This window comes from Solanum dulcamara, chromosome 9 (genome assembly GCF_947179165.1).
Source record: "Solanum dulcamara chromosome 9, daSolDulc1.2, whole genome shotgun sequence".
In the NCBI taxonomy this organism is placed as follows: Eukaryota; Viridiplantae; Streptophyta; class Magnoliopsida; order Solanales; family Solanaceae; genus Solanum; species Solanum dulcamara.
In genome coordinates this window covers 51,597,338-51,619,926 of record NC_077245.1, presented here as the reverse complement: position 1 = coordinate 51,619,926, position 22,589 = coordinate 51,597,338, and the positions used below count along the sequence as shown (strand labels likewise).

Genomic DNA, 22,589 nt, shown 5'->3' with positions numbered 1-22,589 from the left:
TAATTTTCTTTGCTTTGTGACAAGAAGGACCTGATCCGTAACATATGCAATCTCTTTGAATTGTGATACTGAAAGCATGAGAAAACTTTGAAGATGATAATGAAATTGCTTATTTATTATGTTTAATTATAAATAACTATACATATCTATTGCTTTGGATCAGGACTTGTCATTTGAGGAGGAGCTTGTTGCTATCTTGGGTAGACAAACTAGACAGTTGAGATCAAAGCATATTGATTCACTGAAAGTGCAATGGAGGCACCGACCTGTTGAGGAGGCTACATAGGAAATGGAGTCTGACATGCGTCGTAGATATCCTCAACTTTTCACCCCTACAGGTACTTTACTTTACTTTTCATTCGAGGACGAATGTGTGATTTAGTGGTGGATGAAGTAATGCCCCCAAAAATTACTTTTCAATGAAAAATGACCATTTTTTCCTTCCCCGTAGTGTTTTCATACTTTGGTCAACATATTGAGATTCGAGAGTCGGATAGGAATTCTGTTAGTTCATTGTGTCCGTAACGTTGAATTTGGTCTAGTTGAGCATTGAATGAGAGCCCCGGGACCTTAGTTTTCGTTTCGAAAAAATAGGCTAAAAGTTAAGCTTTAGAACAAAAAGAGATACGAGAGGGTAATTTCGTCATAACAATCTTTTTTCGAAAATACAAAAATTACATTGAGTTTGGAATATCGAATTTAGGGGGATAGAATATCCGATTTATTTTTATCGGACTCTGAATAAATTTCAAGGGTCCAATCGGAGATTTGATCTTTGCCCTCTTTCAGTTTCTTGTTTTCTGGTGCAGGTTCCGCTTTAGCGAACCAGGTTCTCAAAAGAGAACCTCCACTTTAGCGAGGATCCATCGCTTTAGCTAAGGGGGTCACTTAAGCAGGGTTCGCGAAAGCGAACCTCCGCTTTAGCCATCCCTTTCGCGAACCTCCGCTTTAGCCATCTCTATGTCACTTAAGCGACACCTAAGAGGTTTTTGATCGGGTTTTAGATCATTTCTCCACTTTCACTCATTTGGAGCTTTGGGGGAGGCGATTTTGAGTCAATCTTTTGAGGATTTTCATTTGGATAAGTTTGTTTATTCAATCTTTATCGTTTTTCATCAATTTCATGTTGCTAAATCATTGAAAAATCAAGATTCTAAATGAGATTTTGAGGGGTTTTCTTTCCAAATTCAAAGTGAGTATTTTGATGATTTCTAACTCGTTTCTTGGACAATTTTTATGGGTTTTTTAACTAAAACTCCCCTTGATGAGTAGAATATGTTTTTAAAATAAAATTTCAGATTTGTCCTCTTCAAATTTTAAGAGGTTTTTTGGACGATTTTGCCCTCGATGCTAAAATCTAGCAATATGAGTATCATTACTCCTTTTGATGTAACATTGTCATTTTTTACATTGGGTAATCATTTCAGAGTCAGTATTCATGGGTTGAGTTCCGGTTAGAGCGTTCGTGTGAAGTTTTCGGCATTTGGTGTAGGTTTGGCTATCCTTCTCTGAGACTAGGGTGGGTTAATTAGTTATTTGTATGTTTGAGATTTTGGGATGGGGTTTTAGTATGATTTGAGACTTTTAATTTCATTGAGATGCCCGTGTGGGGGCTTATTTATCTTGCGACGCTCTGTGGAGGCTTATTTGTGTTGTGTAGCCCGTATGGGGATTTATTTGCTATCTTATCTGCTTTGAGAGTATGTAATTCATGATCTGCCTATGAGAGAGGCATGGGGAGGCCATTTTTGAATTGTAATGCCCGCCTGAGGGGTTGAGTTGGGAGTTTTGAGCATACTTGAGTACTGAAATATTTTCGAAGAAGGGTGAACACTTATTTTGATGTATTTCCTTTATATTACTATCTGCTGAGGGTGATATCATCCTTAGGTTGAGTTTTGAGATACCTTCATGCCATACATGTTGTGATGCATTCATCCTCATTCATTATATCATTGATCTTGGGAAGTTGAGAACTGTGAATTTTTTTTAGAAAGAAAATGTGACATCTTTTGATCACAAGCTAGGTGGCAAGTTGATGAGATATTGATATTTGATTTGGTAAATGGACTGCGATTCCTCCATGGGTCCCTGTTTGGAAGCCTTACCTCGACAGGTATCTACGACAGGTTGTGCGACAACCTTGATTCCACCGTACTACCACATCATTGCATGATCATACTGGATTGCATTGCATTTCTATATGTACTACTTGACTTATCTAATTAATTGTGATAATGAATTGTCCTTATGTGTTTATTTTATTTGCACCGTACTATATAAATTGACGGCACCAATGTCGGAATGGAACTTTTCTATGTGCAGGTGAAAGCGTTCTTTAGTTTATTTCATATGTTTGATTAATTCCTTATACTCAGTCGGCTAAACCTACTGAGGACGTGTGGATTGTACTTCTGTGTGCCTTTTTGATGCAAATCCTAGTCAGGACATTCTGCATGGCATCTGATCTTTCTAGCGGATTCCATATCTTCAGATTAGTGGATCCCAGGATCTGGATCACCACTAGTTCTATCTTTTATTTTTCAGTCTTTAGTTCTATTTAGAGACTTATGATGTATTCCAGATTCAGACTTTGTATTAGATGCTCTTTATATTTATGACACCAGGTTTTGAGATAATTTTTTCGTTGTCTTTTTTTTTATTTAATTTGTGGTCTGACTTCCCATTTGAGAGTCTCGTATGTGCTTTACTTTTAGGCTTACAAATTTGATTGGGTATCGATATGTGTATCATCATGACCTCGAATTTTGAATCATGATACTAATACTCTATGTGCTACTAAAATTTTAAAAATGTAAAGGACTTATGAACTATCTTCTGGGAAAAAGGTACAATTTGATAAATCGACAATATATTTTTAATAGAAATACTACTAAGCAAGAAAAAAATTGTTATTATAGTGAAAATAGAACAAATATAACAGGATAATTTGAAGTTGTATCTAGGCATGTCTGCAATAGTTAAGACATCAAAGAAGAAAATGTTTGAATTTTGAAAAAAAAAATAATGACTAAAATAAAAGGAATGAAAAAGTAATTTCTTAAGTCTTACGGACAAAAAAAAAATGGTGAAGTCGGTGCTTTCTATTATTCCTATGCATTGTCATATTTTCAATTCCCAGACAGCCTATATAAGAAAATTACTATTGTTTTCATTGAATTCTGATGGGGACGAAATAAGGAGAATAGAAAAATGCATTATGAATAATGGCTTAAGTTTTGTGAGGCAAAATTTAAAAAAGGTCTTAATTTTAGAGTTTTTTTTTTTTTTTTTAACAAGGCCTTATTGGCTAAGCTTGCATGGAGAATATTAATTCAAGAAGAATCTTTACTTTATAAAATGCTTAGAATAAATACTTTCTGAATACTTCTTTCCTTAATGCAACAAGTCCCCTTTCTAATTCTTGAATTTGGAAAATCATTATTCGGAGAAAAGATTTAGCAAAAAAGAAATTAAATTTAGAGTTGAAGATGGAAAAAACATTTATTTTGAGTAATCCATGAATTTATAGGTTTAATAATTTTTAAACCCCTACATGGATAAACACAAATCAATTTACATTAGGGTTCAATGCTCTTATTAGTCAGTTGAATCCACCCTGTTGAAAAAAATTGCACTTTTATAGATGTGAATTACTATAGAGAATCAAAATTAAGGCTAAGAGGCGTAGTCAATAAACAATATGTGAATATTCATGTATTATCTTTTGTTAGTGCGGTGGATGGTATAAGTGGGGTCAATCTACAGCAAGATCTAACCTTTGAGAATCTCTCACTACTCATTTCGTAATTCTCTGATATAACCTTTTCTCTCTCTTTTAAAGAAAAACTTTTTACGTCACTCATCAGCCTTTCAAATTAGAGTAGCCGTGAGGAATTCTTACTTCTTCTAAAAAAAATTCACTATATTTGAAAATTAATGATTGACCATAAAAATTTCAAACAATTTGAAGTTGTATTTGAAATTTGGAAAACACCTAAAATCTTATTTTCACTTTTATAATTTTTTTCTTTCTCAAATTTAACTTAAAATTTTTATCCTTATACAATAACCATTTCAAGTTTAAATCATATTTCATGTATTTTTGAAAAATACATTTATATTTCAAATATTTATCATAAGAAATATGGTCAAACACATCTCAAACTCCGACTTTAAAAATTTAAGTGATTTTTTTGTGGTCAAACGCCCGCATAGTTACATAATTTCATTTCGTGGTCGACTTTTTTCAAGTTGTCTTAACTGTTTACATTTTTTTTTCCCCTTAAATGTATCCCTCCCTTTTCTGAAGGCAAAACATGTCGCCCTTTTCATTAGCAAAGTATTTTTAAGGAAACAGACTTTTTGTTGCCAAATTCAAAATTATTGTTTCAGCATATTAGCTGAAAATTTGTATAGTTTAGTTTATATTGGTTTGTTTGTGTTGTTTAGAACTATTTTGGAGCCATCTTCACCACTTTCACGAGTAATTGTGAAAATCAAATTTATTTTGTTTTTGCTTTGGTCAGAAAAGATAAGGATATTTCACAGAGAAGGAATATGAGAAAGAGGTTACTGTTATGAGCTATGGTGGAAAATAACTAGCAGAAGAGATGGAAGAAGAGTAAAAAATGAAATTGGAAGTTGGGCCTTTATGGAAAAGGATACTTTGGAGATTATAAAAACAGGTGAAGGGTATAATAGTAAATTACCAACTTCTTTTTAAACTACATTCAACAAGTCAGCTTTTAAAACACACCAAAACAAGCCAAAAAATAATTTCAAGCTGTTCCAATCCAAACACCCACTTATTTCAACATAAAAAGGCATAAAGCAGGTCCAAATATCATCATCTAGAAAAGTACCTTGTCCCAGACCTCAGTGAGACATCAAACAGTATAACTCGAAGTCGATGGGTTTTCATAGATGTCATGATTCCAAGTCTAGAACAGCAAAATCCACAAATAGGAAAGATTTCCAAGTATAATCTATAGTACCACAGGAGCATAAGAAAACTAGGCAAATATTTGGCCATAATGCTTGCTGTCGCTTTATTAGAAGCGGATAACATAAGCAGGATGAATCTAGCTACTGGGAAAATTGCATCAGATCAGAAGAGGGATGAGCTACTAATCTGCACAAGTTTACAATTATAGAACACCAAAATGACCTATATACTAAAGAAAACTGAGACGAAATCACTGTACAAAATCACTTTACTCCTACTACTACTCTATTTCCTCCTGATTAGCCATGAAGATAATTGCATCTAGAACCCTTTACGCATCGATTGTTCGTATTATATGGGCAGGGGACATTGTTCTTTTTGAAGCCACCTCTAGATGGTGGCCCTCTACTCCCAAAAGATGATTGCCTATCCCAGTTCCTACCATGAGAACCCTTGTCCCTCTGACCAGAGAATCTTCCATCTTGATGGTGATCATTATTTCTTGTGCCCCGATTTCCGGTAGGTGCACCCCTACCTTGATTTGAATCTCCTTGAGGTGGTCCTTGGACAAGTGCTCCAGGATTTCCAGCTCCCATTCCCCAACCATTACCAGATATAGGCCCTTGAATAGTTGATCCCACGCTCCCTGCTGGAGCGACCCAACCTGGATTGGCATTACCAGGCGTCAAGCCCTGAACACCAGGGATCCCAGATTGTGCAACCCATCCAGGATTCGAATTACCAGCAAGTGGCCCAGTAGGAGCCCAACCAGGATTTACAGTCCCTGGAGGCATTGCCTGAACTGCTCCCCAATTTACATTCATGATTGCTGGTACAGGTCCACCCCAGCCCACATTTGGATTTCCAGGCATCATACCCCAGCCAGTGTTATTTTCAGGTCTTACCACTGAAGCAGAACTCACATTCTCTTGCAAACCAGCACCCCATGGAACACTAGGCACAGTTGTAGGCTGTATGATCTGTTGGCTGCCTTGAGCTGGTGCGCTCCAATAATCAGGTTGAGGCAAAACTGAGGCACCTGCATTTGAAAAATTTCCAGCAAGATTCTGTACAGATGAGGATGTAGTACCCCAATTACCATATCCCTGGGACTGCCCTGGTGCCAGCGCAGAAACATTTGGCTCTCCCTTAGAAGGTGCTACTGCAACCCATGTATGGACATCCACAGTAGGGTTCTGCATATTAAGAGATACTGACTGGAGAGCTGTATGCTGTGCACCAAGTTGGCTATTAATCAGTGCTGTCTGTTGCTCACTAGCTGCAAATGACTGAGCAGTTTGTAAAGAATATCCAGACTGTGCAGCAATGACCTGTTCGGAAGTAGGCACTGGACCAAAATCACTACAAGAATTCACATAATTATTTTCCGATCCCCTAATTGATGGCCCACCAAAGTTTTGAACAGAAGCAGATGTATTAGCCCCATCATCTGGTAGAGCTGGAGGAGATTGGAGTACTCTATTGCCACTAGAATACGAATTTGCACCGGTAACAGATGGCCCATCTCCCCCAACCCAACCGGCAGTATTCTGCTTTGGAGTAGGAGACGGGAGATTCAAAGAATCATCATTACTCCACCTCTCGGTAGAAAGAGCAGAAACATCACCAGAAGTCATTCCACCTCCAGCGGGAACCAAACGACGAGAATTCTGAGATCCAACATTCTGGTCAACTTGAGGTCTCTCTCCATTTAGATTCTGCAGAACAGTTGCTGAAAGTATATTGTCAACTGCTGATGGCACTTTCACAGACCTCCCTGCCAGTGCATCAGTCAAAAGAATAGATTCCTCTTGTTTATCTGAAGATCTCCATATTTTCAAATCAGCAGGGAAGTATCCTGTATTGCTCCATTTACGCAACTGGACCAGAGAAAATGGTCCCTGTATTTTACCGGAAGGGTCCTTGTAATGCCACATTTTTTCAGCTTCATTGATCTTGATGGAACTTTCTGCAACCTTACCCTGGAGTGTAGCTGGAGAAGATACCAATGATGCACCAGAAAATGACTCCGTTCTCGACAAAAATTGGCTATTCCGTCCCATTGGCTCAGAAATAGCAGCACAAGTCTGCCTCTCTAGATTCATAGATTCTGTCTCCTTATCTCTTCCTTCAATCCATGTGTCTTCATTCAGTCCCCCTCCAGGATGCACGCCATCTTCACTTCTGATCAAAACGTTTTTACCAGATGAACTCCTGTTTAGTTCAAAGTTCTTTGAAGAAAAATTTCCTGCAGCCCCCCAAGAATCTTTTGGAGGGAAGTTGCTTGGAGAAATTGGCCCACGTCCTCTCCGGTTAAGACTTGAATCTCTAGACCTCATAAAAGCATCTGCATGAGAAGTAGCAACTTTCAAATTATACACAGCAAAGCGTATTATCTATAGCATATGAAGAAGAAGGAAACTAATAGAACCTCGTCTATCATTACTATCGCTGTCCTCATCCTCGGACTCATAGCTTGGGTCCATTTTTGGATCAGCATGTATTTCTGGAGCTTCCTCAAGTCTACGGTGACGCTCATCAGGAGTCTTCAAGAGCTGTAGTTTCTCTACACATTCTCTAAGTGTAATCATTAGTTAAGGAGTATATTAAGAGTGACTAATTCAGCCCAAGCAAGAAGAATAAAAGATCAATAGAAGAGGGGATGAGAGAACTGCTTCTAAAGATGTCATTTTTGTTAGGCGGATCGTCCAAAATTCAAGCAATGCCAAAGTGAGGATAAGTTTACTTCAATAGCACCAATATACCCATCTACATTCAACAACATATAACAAAAATTAAAGGAGATCTAAATAAGAATGAGACACTAAATAAGAATGAGACACATGAAGTCATGAATTACTGCATGAGCACAGAACACTAGTAATCTGATGACTGAATCCTAATGCAAACCCATCCATAACCTGAAGTACATATGCAAATTGAAGTGTTCATAATTTTCATCAGCAAACTTTAAACCATCCTCTGATATCAACAAAAAATATTATTAGGCCCTAGCATTCCACACAATTTATCAACCCAACAGTCCTGCCTCCAAAGAAGGAAAATGAACACCAAAGAAAACTTAAACTTTCAAACAATTATTACACTGCAGTTTGCTAATGGCAGGAGGGAAGGGGAAGGGAATAGAAATGATAAATTTTTGGCGAACAAAGGATATTCCTTCTTGCGCCCTTTCTCACTTGCTCGATCACGAAGATGACTGAGACGGACTATCTCTGATTCCAGCCACTGAACATCAGCAAAAAGAATCAGGTAAGATATATTCGAACAAGTTGAGAACCCAGTAGAGGATGACCAAAAGAAGAAGGAATCCTTAGAAGTGCAATCAAAGAACACAACCACTACAAAGCATACCCTAACAAATTCTGCTCACACCAAGAGGAATAGAAATTTTTATGCTAAAGGCCCTCAGAAAGCAGTAGCTATCTTTTCATGAGATATCATCAACTAAGGCTGTGTACTAAGAGGACAAAATCGACCAGCCAGTAAATCAAACAGTCAAACTTTTAGAAAGTCCGTGAATAAGAGAGTTTGTCATCTAACCATTTTTTTAAAACTCTAAGTGGTAATGTTGTATTCCTCGGCATTAAGGTATGCTGGAGACCACCAAAAGGGTAGTAACAAGCTAAAACAAGAGATTAATTACAGTAATCCTAAAAGATCTACTAGCTGTTCAGCATTTTCTATACAATGTTCTTTACACCAAAAGTAGAAAGTTGCAATGCAGCTCCCTTTAATTTTCTGAATGTCGTCTAACCATTATCGCTAGCTAAATAGTTTGAGACTGGGTAACTGAACTCCAAAAGGTTTATGATATATTTGTTGATGAGACTTAAACAATACTCAGAATGAAAAGGTTAATTACAAAGATCTAAAACGTACAAATTTCCCTCATCCATTTACAATATTGCTTGCAATATGCCCTTTTCTATTTTCTCTCATAAATGTCCTAACTCCTAGCTCAATAGTAGCATCTCTGATGCTTAATCTTCAAAGTGCTGAGTGCTGACTGGCAAAACTTCTTGGCTTTAATAAGGTAAAGATTCTATCGATGTTAGGGGTAAATCCCAGTATACAAGAGGTATGCAAAAAAGTAAATCTTACGCTAGTAGCTATTTGAGTAGATAAAAATGCATGTCAAGGACCAGGCACTTGAGGACAAATAAACAGTTAGCTAGTCCAGAAAGGGGCGTTTATAAATAGGATTTCAACAAGGTAACTCATGAAGATTGCACATGTATTCGGGGACAGAAGAGATAGAATAAGAGAGAGACTCCCTTAATTCCAGTTCTAACTTCTATAAGAAAGTAATAGAGGAAATAATCTGCCAAAAGTAGAACTTCTAACCAACTGCTGAATAGCTTTCTTCAACCTTATTAATCACTAGCACATCTTTAAATGACAATCATAATTCATATGCATATCTATAAGAAAGTAATAGAGGAAATAATCTGCCAAAAGTAGAACTTCTAACCAACTGCTGAATAGCTTTCTTCAACCTTATTAATCACTAGCACATCTTTAAATGACAATCATAATTCATATGCACATCGATAGAAGTAGTAAAAAGAAGTGTTTCCGTTTCACTTACATCATTAACTCTTGCTGCATGTATTTCCATGGCCTTGTCAAGAATGTCACCCTGTGAATAAACCAATTTAATAAGCAAATGAAAATAAGAAATAAGTGCAAACCTGAAGTAATTATCAATATCAGGCTGCATCATACCACTGTTGGTCTATTAATGAGTCCACATCTTATACTCTGGCGCAGACGCTTGCATTCTTCCTGAAATGTCAAAAGAAGGTACATGTGAACAGCTTGAACAGAAGACAAATACTTTTTCTTGACAAGTATGATTTCATCAAATCAGAGGCGGACCTAGGATTTATAAGTCACGGGTGCAGCATTTCAGACGATGTAAATCTATTCCTAATCATAAAGGTCGTAATAACAAATATGATCAATCAGTTTGCAGTTAATTTCAATTCAGTCATCGATTTTTATACACAAATTCGTCAATTGATCAATGGACCAAAATCAGTTCAATTTATTATGTTTATTCACTCTAATTTCGTTTTTATGGAATAAAGTTAAAAGAATTGTTTTTGAATTTCTTAAAAGTATGCATATCAATCAGATTAGCTCGTGAAAAAGCATCTCTCTATTTTGATATAATTTTTGCTAGATTAAAATAGTTCACTTCTATAATTTTCTTTTCGTGTTTTATGGGATTGATTGAAAAAAAATACCTCTCAAAAAAATATTTCAAAAATACTGAAATTAAATCAAATAATCAAAGGCAATTTAAAAGCCATCACAACCTTTCATAATCAAATAAGAAGCACATAAATACAAATTAATTAATTAATTAAATTCCACTCTTATTTTAAACCAAGGCTAAAAGAGAGTTGGTAGTATAAAAGAACAAAAGAAAGAAAAACAAAAGCATCAGAAATGAAAACGAAGGTAACGTAAAAATCTACTTAAGAGTCAAAATTTTAAAAATATAAGAAGAAATTTTTGAGAGGGTGGGAAAGCCTTATAACAAAAGTAAATTAGACTAAAACCAGGTTCCAACCTGGGTCTCTCCTATGGAGAGACTTTCAGGCTTCAGCAACCACTAACCAGTGCACCAGCTCATTGTTTATTCATACGGCGCAGTTACTGTATAACTGTTATTTCAACGTATTTACGTGTAAATGTTGAACTTCTTCCAAAACTTGCGGGTGCTGGTACCCTTACCCTTACATGTAGGTCCACCTCTGCATTAAATGCTGCACCAGGAAAGGTGCTAATATGTATGAACAGAAGACAATATCAACTCCAGCTTCTAGATCATTGCTTCTTTTCCAAGAGGACAGATGAAGATCATAAAAGTATCACATATGAGCAACATGGATGAAGCAATACGCCAGTTAGGCAAAAATACAAATATTCTTTTGGGACTCTGGGGAAATGATCTTTAATCGAGTTCATACTAGAAAAGTAACCCAAACATCAATGTAATGGGCAAACTTACTGGTTGACATATAACCCTTTCCCTCTTGTTTCCATGTTTTCCTTTCTGGCTGTAATATAGCTCTTTCCCTTGTCTCGAGGGTTTTCCTTTATGCAACATCTGGATTCCAGGGTTCTACTGAGGGATGGAGAGTGATGTCCCCCCCCCCCAAAAATATAACCCCTTCCCTCGTCTTGAGGGTTTCCTTCATGCAGCTTCTGGATTTCAGGGTTCTACTGAGGAATGGGGAGTGATGCCCCCCAAACCCAAAAAAAGGTCCTTTCTGTGTTTAGATGGCATAGAAAAACAAGGCACGGTGGTTGAGACCAAGCACAGCATTGTAAAGCATGCAGAGAAAGGAGATATGGCAGAGGTAAACTCAGTCAAGTGACCTCTCCAACCCCTAGGTACTCCAATAACCCCCTCTTCAATTGCCAACCAACAATGCAAACAGCAGTCAAACTCAATTCTTCTAGAATTTGCTCATTTGCAACTTAAACATTTTGACTATTCAGGGTTTCTATTACCCCTATTACAATTTTCAATGTCTATTTCTACCTTGGATGAAAATTTGGTGGGAAGTGCTTTTTCACGCAACAAGCATGTGGGATTTTTTAACATTTGAATAAATTTTATTATTTTTTAACCTCGCATATTTTAGACCACTTTTTCCAGTCAAAACTATAAAAAGATTGTAATGTAATCAGTTTTTAGGATATAGAATAGTTATTAAATTGTAAACATTTCATTTTACTTCAACATAAATAATTCTGTTAAAATTCACGCACTTTTGGTAATCCATGTAACAAGCTTGACCGGAACTCTTTTTTTCCAACAAATCTATTTTTTTCTATTTAGACTTGCTCATTTTTTGATAATCTATTCTTTTCCAGCCAAATCTGCAACGAGTTTGGCTGGAACTCTATTTATTTTTTAGCAGAACTACTGTTCTATATTTTAAACAACATAGCTAGTGTAATCACACAGTGGAATTTGGAGAGGGTGGTGTGTACGCAATCTTTACCCTTACCTTATCTGTACTGGTGTTGTTTCCGATAGACCCTCGACTCAAAGTAAAGCATACCAAAAATCAAGTATGTAAAGCAAATATATGAGCAAAGAGATCATGCTAAAAACAATCAAGAAGAGAACTGTAGCAACAACAAATAATGCAATAATTGAAAAATAAGATAGCAAAAGAGTAATAATAACACTACTGATAAGGGAACTAGACAATGTTCGACTACCTACTAACTTTCTAAACTAATTCTTGAAATTCATATCTTCCTATCTAGGATCATGCCCTCAATAAGTTGCAAGTGTATCATATCATGTCTAATCACCTCTTCTCAAAACTTCTTTGATCTACCTCTACCTCTCCTAATACTCACTATAATTAACCTCTCACACCTCCTCATTGAGGCATCTGTGCATCTTTTCTACACATGCTAGGACAATCTTATCTTGTCCACCATATCCCGGATAGCTTCGTTGCTGATCTTATATCTCATTCTCTGGACGTGCAAGTTTTTAACCGGCCAACACATTGTGCCCCATACAACATAGTTGGCCTGACCACCACTATATTTTAAACAAGCTGCATCTATTTTAACTAAATTTATTTTTTCTGTTTATCCTTGTGCATTTTTGGAACTCCATTTTTCGACAAGATTGTACTCCCTCCGTTCCATTTTATATGAGTTAGTTTGACTTGGCACGAAATTTTAAAAAAAAAAGACTTTCGAAACTTGTGTTCTAAAGTAAGTGATAGATGTTTGTGTGGCTATAAATCATTTCCGTGTTCATGTGCCAACAAAGAACTGAAACCAATCTTCCTGTAACTTGGCACGTTTCGGTGAAAATAGATACAAGAAATTGTAGTCAAGGAGGTAAAAAACACCTCACATAATTTAGGTGTGGCAAGGTGCAAACTTAGCCATGTTTCGGAAATCTGCTTTTGAATTAAGCCTAAAATTTACCCAAAAATTGTGTTTTCTCATTGGTCTATTTGTATCAAAAGATTGTGACATGAAAACAAGAAACAAATAAATTTTGTGGAGAAATTTCTCTCTTTTCTTTTGATTATTATTCATCAGGATTTCAATTAGTATCTTGGTATTCTTTTTTTTCTTTTCTACAGCTTTTCTTATCATGCACCAATTCAGAATGTCAAAATAGCTATATTTCAAATCGTATTTCATGATGTAGCACATGAAACACATATTCAATCACCTCTGTGAAATCTTGATTTGAGATTGTATCAATTGATAAAACCTCTGTCTTGTTCAGATTTAAGATCTCCAGCACAATATCAGTTGTCCTCTTGCCAAGTTTGTATGGCTCAGCAGCTTTGCTTGTACCTGCGGCCAGGACCACATTGTTCAGAAAAGAAGTTGAGGATCTTCAAATAAAATGCATGTACATAATGATATCATAAAAGCAAGAAAACAATAAGAAGGTACAAACAAGTAATGTCCTGAAAACTACATTAATTACCTACAACTTGCACCAGCCTATAAAGGTCTTGCTTCTGAACGTTACCAGAAATTCGTATTCTCAAAAAGGTTCCAACAACTTTATCATGGAATTTGTCATTCTCTTCAAGAAGGTCCTCCACCAACTTCCGTCGTAGGTAAATTAAGCTGATGTTATGCACATCAATAGCTGCATACTCATCAAGATTTGATTGAGGTCCCCTATTTTCACCTTTCTTACGCTTACGTTTCCTGTCTTTGACTCCCCTTGTAGGAGTGTCAGCATTTGCATCAGCTTCAAACTGATTAAATTCTGTATCAACTACACTACCTTGAACATCATCAGTCTGAGAATCCTCTTTCATAAGAAAATGAGACTCAAGTAGTTTTAACATCTCAAAGTGCCCAACGCGTGCTTTTCCAAATAACCTTTCAAGTCTTGTATCACATATAATTTGACTTTTACGACGAGGATCACGTAGTTTGTTTGTTTTGATATATTCGAGCAACAGAGCTTGCACATCAAATTGAGAAAGAACAGAAGTGTCACCACTTTTCATGTGCTTAACAAATTCAAGCAGCTCTTTTGATGCCCACTCAGTGGTGCCAGCTGTGGAGAATCCTTCGCTGATAGTAATAGCCGTAGTTGTGGCATCCTCTTCCTTTCTAACAGATTTTGATCGTTTTCTTAGCTTTCTTCTTTTGGTTTTACTGGCTTCCAATGTGTCAATGGAAGCATCTGAACCAGAACCTCCATCATCATTATTGTCAAATTGTGCCTCGGACAGTTCTTGTTTAGACGCTGACACATCAGCTCCCTTCCGAGGACTTTTGGCATCAGCAATTTCATCTGAAGATAAAGATAGCTTCGCTTTTAAATCCATTAAGTAGTCCTTGAACAGATACTCAAAGCTACTCTTGTCGTCAAAATCTATCGGACCCTGGGCCAGCAAAGAGCAAGAAGATCAGAACTGTGCTAAGGGTTTAGATTAAAAAGACTACCCAGTTTAAAGAGGAAGAAATTAGGAACATCAATCAATTACCACCAGGGAAAAAAACAGAAACTAAAAGCACAGAATTGTTCATGTAGCTAGCAATCGTATAAAAGAGAACTTAGACATTCTATTTATACTATATCAGATAATAGTTTAGATATATAATTTAATCAAACAATCCGAAATTGATCTCAATATGTATATCACTATATGCCTACCACATCACCAATAAACCCAACCCACCTAGAATATTTAACTAGGTCTCTCGTTTACCTTGATGTAGCATAAAAGTTTATAACTAAAATTACCATGCTCTTATGTGGCTTGGATAATGGATATGATAGGGTAACTCCCAGTCCCCACTTCCTAACTTTTTAGCCAATCAGTAATAGTTGTGTTCTTTAATTTTCTTGGAATCTTTCTTTATGCACATTTCCAATTAACTTGTAGCAACTTATATTTTAACTGAATGGTACTGCATAGGATGTGCAACAACATTGGTTGAGAATAGCTTAATCCAATCAACAGCTCAAGAAGATAGCAAGTGTAGTAGAACTACATACATCATTCTCTTCTTTACCAAGGCCTTCTATTAGCTTGACCATTCTCATGCAGTTCTTGCAAAAGCCCTTGTTTCCTCTTACACATAGAACGACATCGTCTTTGATGCACCCCTTGCATAATGAAAATGTGCATGTGTAGCACAAATAGCAAGCATTCTTCTGACAAATAGTACACTGATGCCAACCTGAAAAAAGTACAAAAAGAGCTACAATGTAAAAGCAGTAGGCAACTAGAAGAAGAAACATGTTTCAAAGTTAAACGAGATAGCAGATAGCAGTTTGTTCTTTCATGCCCTGAATTCAAATAAGGAAGAGTACTAAAGGTGATACTTTAGAGCTCTCAAGGAACAAACTGAACCTTTTTCTAATAGACTTTCTCAATCTAATAGTGTATCAATAAATTTTTCCATGCAATACTATAAGCACAAGGTAATACAAATTCCCATCAACTCGATCAAGGAAACACAGGAGGAGATGAATCAGATGGCAGAAGTGAACAATATAACTCCCCAAAAGTCACCATTTCTCTACTCAAGAACCCAAAGTAAGTCATTGATTGTTCACTACCAACAGGAGGTAAATTGCACACAAACTATGCATAGATATCAACACTGGTTCCACTCTAGTTAAGTGAACTTCAAGAGAACTCCATTCCAATTTAAAATAATTACAATCACATCCTATAAAAATGGAAATAGATTTGATTAATGTAAGCTATATACCAGTTATCCACACACTTCCTCCTCTATACCATTCATCTACAGGACCCAGTTGGTACTGCATAATCATTTGTCAAAGGACAAATCCACCATTCTCTTTGTTAATTTCTTTCCATTTTATTGTTAGTCTAACACCAAAAACCACCTCTCTTTGTCATTCCCAAACTTCTTTATTAGTTTTCATGGCCACTTTTATGAAGTACATCCATTAACATATATTGTAATCCTTCTCTGTCTTTCAATCAACTAATAGTTCAGCTCATTCTCTTCATGGCTCTACCTCATAGATCTAGCACTAAGTAACCTTGTGCTTTAAACTGATCGAATATATGGCTAAGGCCCACTTTATTTTTATTAAGATATTTGGATCTAAATACACATCTGATTGCTAAGATATTGTATCTAAATCCGAGCACTGGATAGCTAAGGATGTTTTTTTCTCAACATCAAAATGTTTTATAATGTATCTTTATTTAGAAATTAATAAATATAAATATTATATCCTCAAAATATTAAAGAAAATATTAATTTACATTATGTTGTATAATGTTTATTTGATGAACCAAACTGCAAAAGTTGACGGCAGGGCAAGTGGGCATTGGTGATACTCGACGATAATGGTTCATGGTGTCTGGTCGAGGAGGTTGGTGGTGGTGATTGTGCACAAATCGCCGGAGGTGTTTGTGTGGTGATGACAAGAGATGATGGATGTGCAGTTGCAGCAGATGATGGTGGTTGGTGGTGGTGGGTGTGCAGTGTAAGTTTGTAGTAGAGGTAACTAGTGGTTTTTTTTGGTAAAGTAATCAAATCATATTAGAAAAGCATCAAGAAGATGCAAGGTTACAAGAGAGCAAAAGAAACTGCTTCAAACAAAACATGAAGCAAACTTACCTGTAAAACAGCCAAAAAATTCCCTGAATATTCTACTAAGCTAAAGAAAGGGAGCTAACAAAATCCAAAAAGCTATCCACACTATTTACATGGGAAAGAAAGTGCCAACTGAATAAACATTCCAAACATCTAGCCTTGAGGGTGCTAACAGGAATCGAGATTCCATCAAAGCATCTGATATTTCTCTCCTTCCAGAGACACCAAAAATTAACTGCTGGTATCATTCTCCAGATTCTTTTGACGGTTTTGTCAACTCTCCACAGTGACCAACTTGCATAGGCATCTTTCATGGAGAAGGGTATTACCCATTGGAGCCCACATATAGAGTAGAATAAGTGCCATAAGTTGGCTGTTGCAGTGCAGTGCAAAAAGAGATGGTTAACAGTTTCATTGTCTTGCTTACACATAAACATTTGTCGATAAGAATTATTCCTTTCCTCCTGAGATTGTCTTATATTAGGCAAGTCTCTATAAGGCAGTCCAAGTGAAGCAAATTGTCAATATTGATGGTTGATAGTGGTAGTTATGCAGGGGAGGCTAGGGTGGAGATGGTTGGCGGTGGTGGAAGTGGTTGATGGTAGAGGTGCTTGGTGGTTTGTGGTGGTTGTTGACGGAGATGGTTGTGCAGTCAAGGTGGGTGATAGAAGTGATTGATTGTGATGGCAGGGTGTGGAGAAAATTGGTGGCAGAGGTAGTTGTATGGCGGTATTGTTATATTCACAAGATCTTCAAGTTAAGATCTTAACAATTTTAGAACTTAGGACAATATGTGAATAATGAATAATTCAAACATGTTAAGAGACAATAGGCGGTAAGAGCTAGTAGGTGGTTGCGAAAGGAAGGAAAAAGATGAATGCACTTCATAGGTTGACATCAGAATAATTCATATTCAAGAATCCATTAAGTGGCAACAAAATGGAGCCAATATGCTCTCCGTTTGGTACCGAAATCATCGTTGTTTTGCGTTTAAGGCTATACTACCATATCTCTCTTTGTAAATGTGACGTGTGCTCGAGCTGAGATTTTGATGAGTTTAATGATTTTCTATCTCTCTCTTAATCAGGTGGCTTCTATATCTACTTAGAGGAAGCAATGGCAAGTTCATTGGCATCTAAAGAAAATTGGTACAATTGAGTAAACCTATCATTGTAGCATTGCACATTTCATGGATCTTTCATGTCGCTAGGAATAAGCTTATGTTCTTTTCCTTTCTCGATAAGCAAGCATGTAGAACATCATTAAAATGGTGCGGAGAGATGTATAGTGTATTTAGATTTTTAAAAAATGGTGGTCCTTTCTCCTCCATGTAGATGTGATGTGGATCTTCCATGTTTTGATAAACCAAGAATCTAAGTCTTTGGTTCACAAAACTCAGCCAAGAAGCTCCATTAACATTATTTTCCTTTTTTGAGAATGAATTATTGTCATGTAGTTTCATGATGCTGGAAGAAGGAAAAATATGGGTCAGGAAAGATACAGCACATAGTATGGCTCAATTTAGATGGGGTGAGGAAAGATAAAGCACATAGTATGACTCAATTTCGATGAAGCCTAGTCGCTTCAGCCACATTCAGCTTGAAGTTAACAAATGCATGCTTTCCTGCGAGAAACTAAAACAAAAGAACTAGTGCTCAATTGTTTTTTTTCAATAAAAATCTTGGCACAAGACCACCTTATTAGCTGAGAAAATATATACAAACACAAGAAGCCCAACCAACAACGCGTCAGGCCCAAAGTCAAAGCAAACAGAAAACAAAAGAGAAAACAAAAATAGGAAAGTAAAAAGTCGGACTCTCATGAAGAGGTCAACCCTACAACTAGTGCTCAATTGTACTCATCCTCAATCTCCCAAGGATAAAACAGTCGAGACAATATTTAATGAAGAAATGAAAATAAGAGAAAGGAAGGGAAAAAAAAGTCAAAAGAAAATAAATAAAAAAATTATTTTTTTGATGACAAGAAAAACCCGCAGCAGCTACCCTTTGGTGGGGCAAAACCTCCGCTCCTATGTAATAGCTTGCAAACCAGACAGGAGAGGTAACCCGCACCAGGCCGACGAGCTTGACCCAGTAAAAGAAATTCTAGGGCACTAATAAATATATAATGGATATAATATTAAAAATATCTAGCCTTGACAACCTTGTAGTACAGTATAAGCCCCAAAAACCAACTAAAGTCAAGTGATCAATGAATTTTATGTACCAAACTGTATAGTATATTTTTATCAGAAGCAAACTGTATGCTATTACCGATCGAAGACTTTTAAACTCCCAAAACTGTATAATATCAGAACGTAAATAATTTGAATAAGAACCCATGCATTGCAAGCACTACCAAAATGCATCACAGACATCACATTTATCATCAAACTACGGAATGGCAGGAGATTTTCTCCCTCATCTAAATCCAATTTCTGATGGGTTAGAAAAGATTTTGGATTTTACTCCTTCCTATAACAGAATCTGGAGGAGTTGTCAAGACTAGCTTTCCTATTTCCGCTTCGAATGGAAAAATGACCATCACCCCTCCTCGTTTGCTTTACCTTGTCTTGCCCAACCCCTTTTCAACCTAATCAACCATAGCATCAGACTGTTTTTCCTCCAATGCTGGTTCCCACTAAAGACTCCGATAAGCATTTCCAAGCTAATGTTCAGAAGATTAGAAAAGATAGGAAACCAGTTTGAGAACCACTCCATCATGCAACTTCGGATTATTTGGAATAAAAGGAAGAGGATGTTATTTCAAGGTAGCTAAACCATCTTGGTATGCTATTTATGAATGGAGTTTGATTTATTGACAAGAATATTGTCCCACAAAATTTTTTGTAATTTTAAAATAGAGAGTACTCTTAGCTTATTTTAGAGAAGACTTCGAAATCAAAGTGTGAAAGACATATCAATGCGTATTTCTATCTTTAACAAAATTAACACAAGAGAACTTGGTGGTACAATAATCATTTTACTCAATAAAATCAGAAGAGTCAACAAAGAGGTAGACTAATGCACTCACCACAATTCCATCGACCCTTGGCACGAAAAAATTCCTCATCCCTATCAATACACGAAGGATGATATGCTTTGGTACAACCCCTAAACCACAAAAAGCACCAAAAAGGTACCACCACGTGAGCAAATTCCACAAAACACAAACAGAGCAAACTATAACATAAATATGGTTCCGAAATAAACAAACTTTACCTACGGTCACATAGCACCAAATCCCCTCCATCAAAGCAAATGAAGCAAACATCCTCTCCTATAGTCTTCCTACTTGAAGCTCTTCCTCCAGACTTGGACTTCACAGTACTCTTAGTGTTCTTCCTCTTCCTCTTTCCTCCAGAGGACTTTCCTGATTCAGTCAATTCATTTTCAGACTCTATTTCAGTAGGAGTTGCATTAGCTGCCTCGTCTTCAGCACCTGTCCCTTCGTCCTCCTCGTCTAGAGGAACAGGTTCCTCTTCTTCATGTTTCACAGTATCCATTTCGACATCTTTCTCAGACTCTATTCCAGCTTCAACATCTTCCTCATTTCGAGTAACAAGCACTTTAGCAACCTCGTCCTCAGCACCTGTCCCTTTGTCCTCCTCAGCTAGAGGAACAGATTCCACTTCTTCATGCTTCATTGTATCCATTTTGACATCTTTCTCTGATTCTACTCCAGCTTCAACAGCTGAAATATCTACATGTGACACCATTTCATCATTTTGTTCTGCATTAGCAGTTTTATCATGAGTGGCCATTGCTTTGTCTTCCTTTTCTAGAGTGACCCCTCCTGAATCATCTAACACAACAGGTGTAATTCCCACTTCCTCGTCTAACACTGCCTCCATTTCATTATTTTTCCCCAAACCTACACTACCTTCAACCGTTGAAACATTTACCTCTGTCACTGTTTCACCATGCTCCGCGCCCTCAATATCATCATTTCTAGCCACAATTTCATCATTCTCAGTCTCATTTGTAGTCATAACCACTTCCTCATCACCGGCACCATCTGGCATACAACTTTCTGTTTCGCCCTTTGTGGTGTTCAATGCCTCTGTCACCTCATCTTTCTCCAAGGCCGCCTCTGTCACCTCATCATTCTCCAAGGCCGCCTCTGCCGCCTCATCTTTCTCTATTAAGGCCGCCTCTGTCACCTCAACTTTCTCCAAGGCCGTTACATTTTCCTCCACCTCATTTTTCTCCAAGGCCACCTCTGTCACTCCATCTTTCTCCAAGGCCGTTACATTTTCCTCCGTCACTAGTTCATTTTCAGTCTCCGTAACTGCGTCAACTTCCTCAGCATCACCATTACCCTGCTGAGAGCTCACTGATTCTTCCATCGATACATCAACGTCGGCATCACCAAAACAGGCGTGCTGTGAAAAATCTAGGGCAACCTCTGATTCTTCCACTGGTGGACCCATTTCCTTCACCTGCAAAGCCGAATCTCTCTCAACTACCGGTGATGGTGACGTGGCGCCCAATTCGGCAACGGTTTGGAGTTTTTGGTCGTCGTCCATGATAGGTTTATTCACATTGGTGATAGATTCTTCGTCTTCCGCCATGAAAGCGGGATTAAACAGCAAAACCCTAACCCTAGTTCTATAATTTTCTTTTTAATTAAATTAAAACAAAGAGAAGAAAACTACTATAGCTGCTGTTGATGCTGCGAGAGCTTCATATATAAATGGATTGAAGAAAGTGAATTTTGGGATTTGTGTTTGTATCGGCGTTATATGAAGAACGGTTTTTCTTGTGAAAGAGAAAGGAGGTGTGAAGTTTGGGCTGAAGAAACAAGAAATTGTACAGGCCCAGAGTCAAAGCCCAGCTGAGTCTATTTCTAGAACCAATTTGTAACAAAACAAAAAAAAAAATGAGACATGTAACTTTTGTTTTAGAAAAAAATTGTTAGGTAAAAACTTTATTGTCTATCCGGTATAAATAAATTAGTTTTGCAAGGCAAAAGTTTAGGATGTATTAATAAGTCAGACATAGTAAGTGACAAGTAAGAGTATTCATTCTACATTTAGTGTAAAATTTATCACAAGTGGTGATGTATTGACAAAATTTCCTTGCATTGTTTAATTGTTCACAACTTTTTCCTCCATTTTATAAAGAATTATTCTTATGATCTACAAAATAATGTTTTATACTTTATTTGCAAAATGTAATGTAATGATTCACTTCCGTCGTTATAAAAAAATTAATAGTGAAAGAATTTGGGGTTAGAAATTTTTTTTGGATAGTAATTTAAAAAATTTCAAATTAGGCCAATCACAGATGAAATCTGAGTAAGGAGAGGTGTAGAAAATTCAAAAATGGGTTGGATTTAATGTTTAGGGTTGGGTATGATTTTATGATAGCTAAGGCGTTAAGGAGGCCCTAGGACTTTTCCGAAATGAGTTCGAGTGAGTAGAGCTCCCGATATCGAACTTGGAGTGAAAGGGTTATTTTTTGAACGACAAGATTTGAGATTGTGGTGCGAAATGGGGGTTTGTAGGATAATTTTCGAGTTTGTCTCTGTGCAAGCCGCTATAGTGGGATGGTAGCCGCTATAGCGGGACATTCGCGAAATTAATAGGTAAAAATTCCAAAATCATTTTTATTTCTACAATTTCATTCTTGTCGAGCAAGAGGCGACTTAGGGCTATTTTCTTCAATTTTTCACCAAGTTCTTTGGTAAAGGTAAATTGATTACCTTTCTAACTTATAATTCGATTTTTGGACCTTAGAATCTATGGGAATTACCTTAAGGGAGTGTTCTTGATCTGAAATTAATGGTGGAAAAAGTCCTAATTTGGTGGGATGATTATGAAATTGGCCAAGAATTAGGATTGGAGCACAATCGGGGTATTTCTAGGTCATTGTTCAATGATTGTTGTATTTTACATTTTTTTAGACCAAAAACAAGCCAAGACATTTCGAAAAGGGAAAGCTCAAGTTCTTTAGAGCATTCAAGTTTGATTCGAGGTAGGATGGTTGTGGGTTTTCTG

The 22,589-nt window shown here is 36.8% G+C and overlaps 1 protein-coding gene across 1 annotated transcript; it reads right to left on the bottom strand.

Annotated features, from left to right (window-relative positions):
* Window positions 1-4,899: 4,899 nt before the first annotated feature.
* LOC129903151 (zinc finger CCCH domain-containing protein 19) lies at window positions 4,900-21,349 on the bottom strand. The gene is made up of 10 exons (XM_055978652.1): window positions 19,810-21,349; window positions 19,622-19,701; window positions 15,003-15,187; window positions 13,467-14,385; window positions 13,203-13,330; window positions 9,698-9,757; window positions 9,561-9,611; window positions 8,127-8,197; window positions 7,380-7,531; window positions 4,900-7,295 (listed from the first exon to the last, which is right to left on the bottom strand). The coding sequence occupies exons 1-10, from the start codon at window positions 21,159-21,161 to the stop codon at window positions 5,248-5,250; spliced, it is 5,046 nt and encodes a 1,681-aa protein (XP_055834627.1). The 5' UTR covers window positions 21,162-21,349; the 3' UTR covers window positions 4,900-5,247.
* Window positions 21,350-22,589: the final 1,240 nt, after the last annotated feature.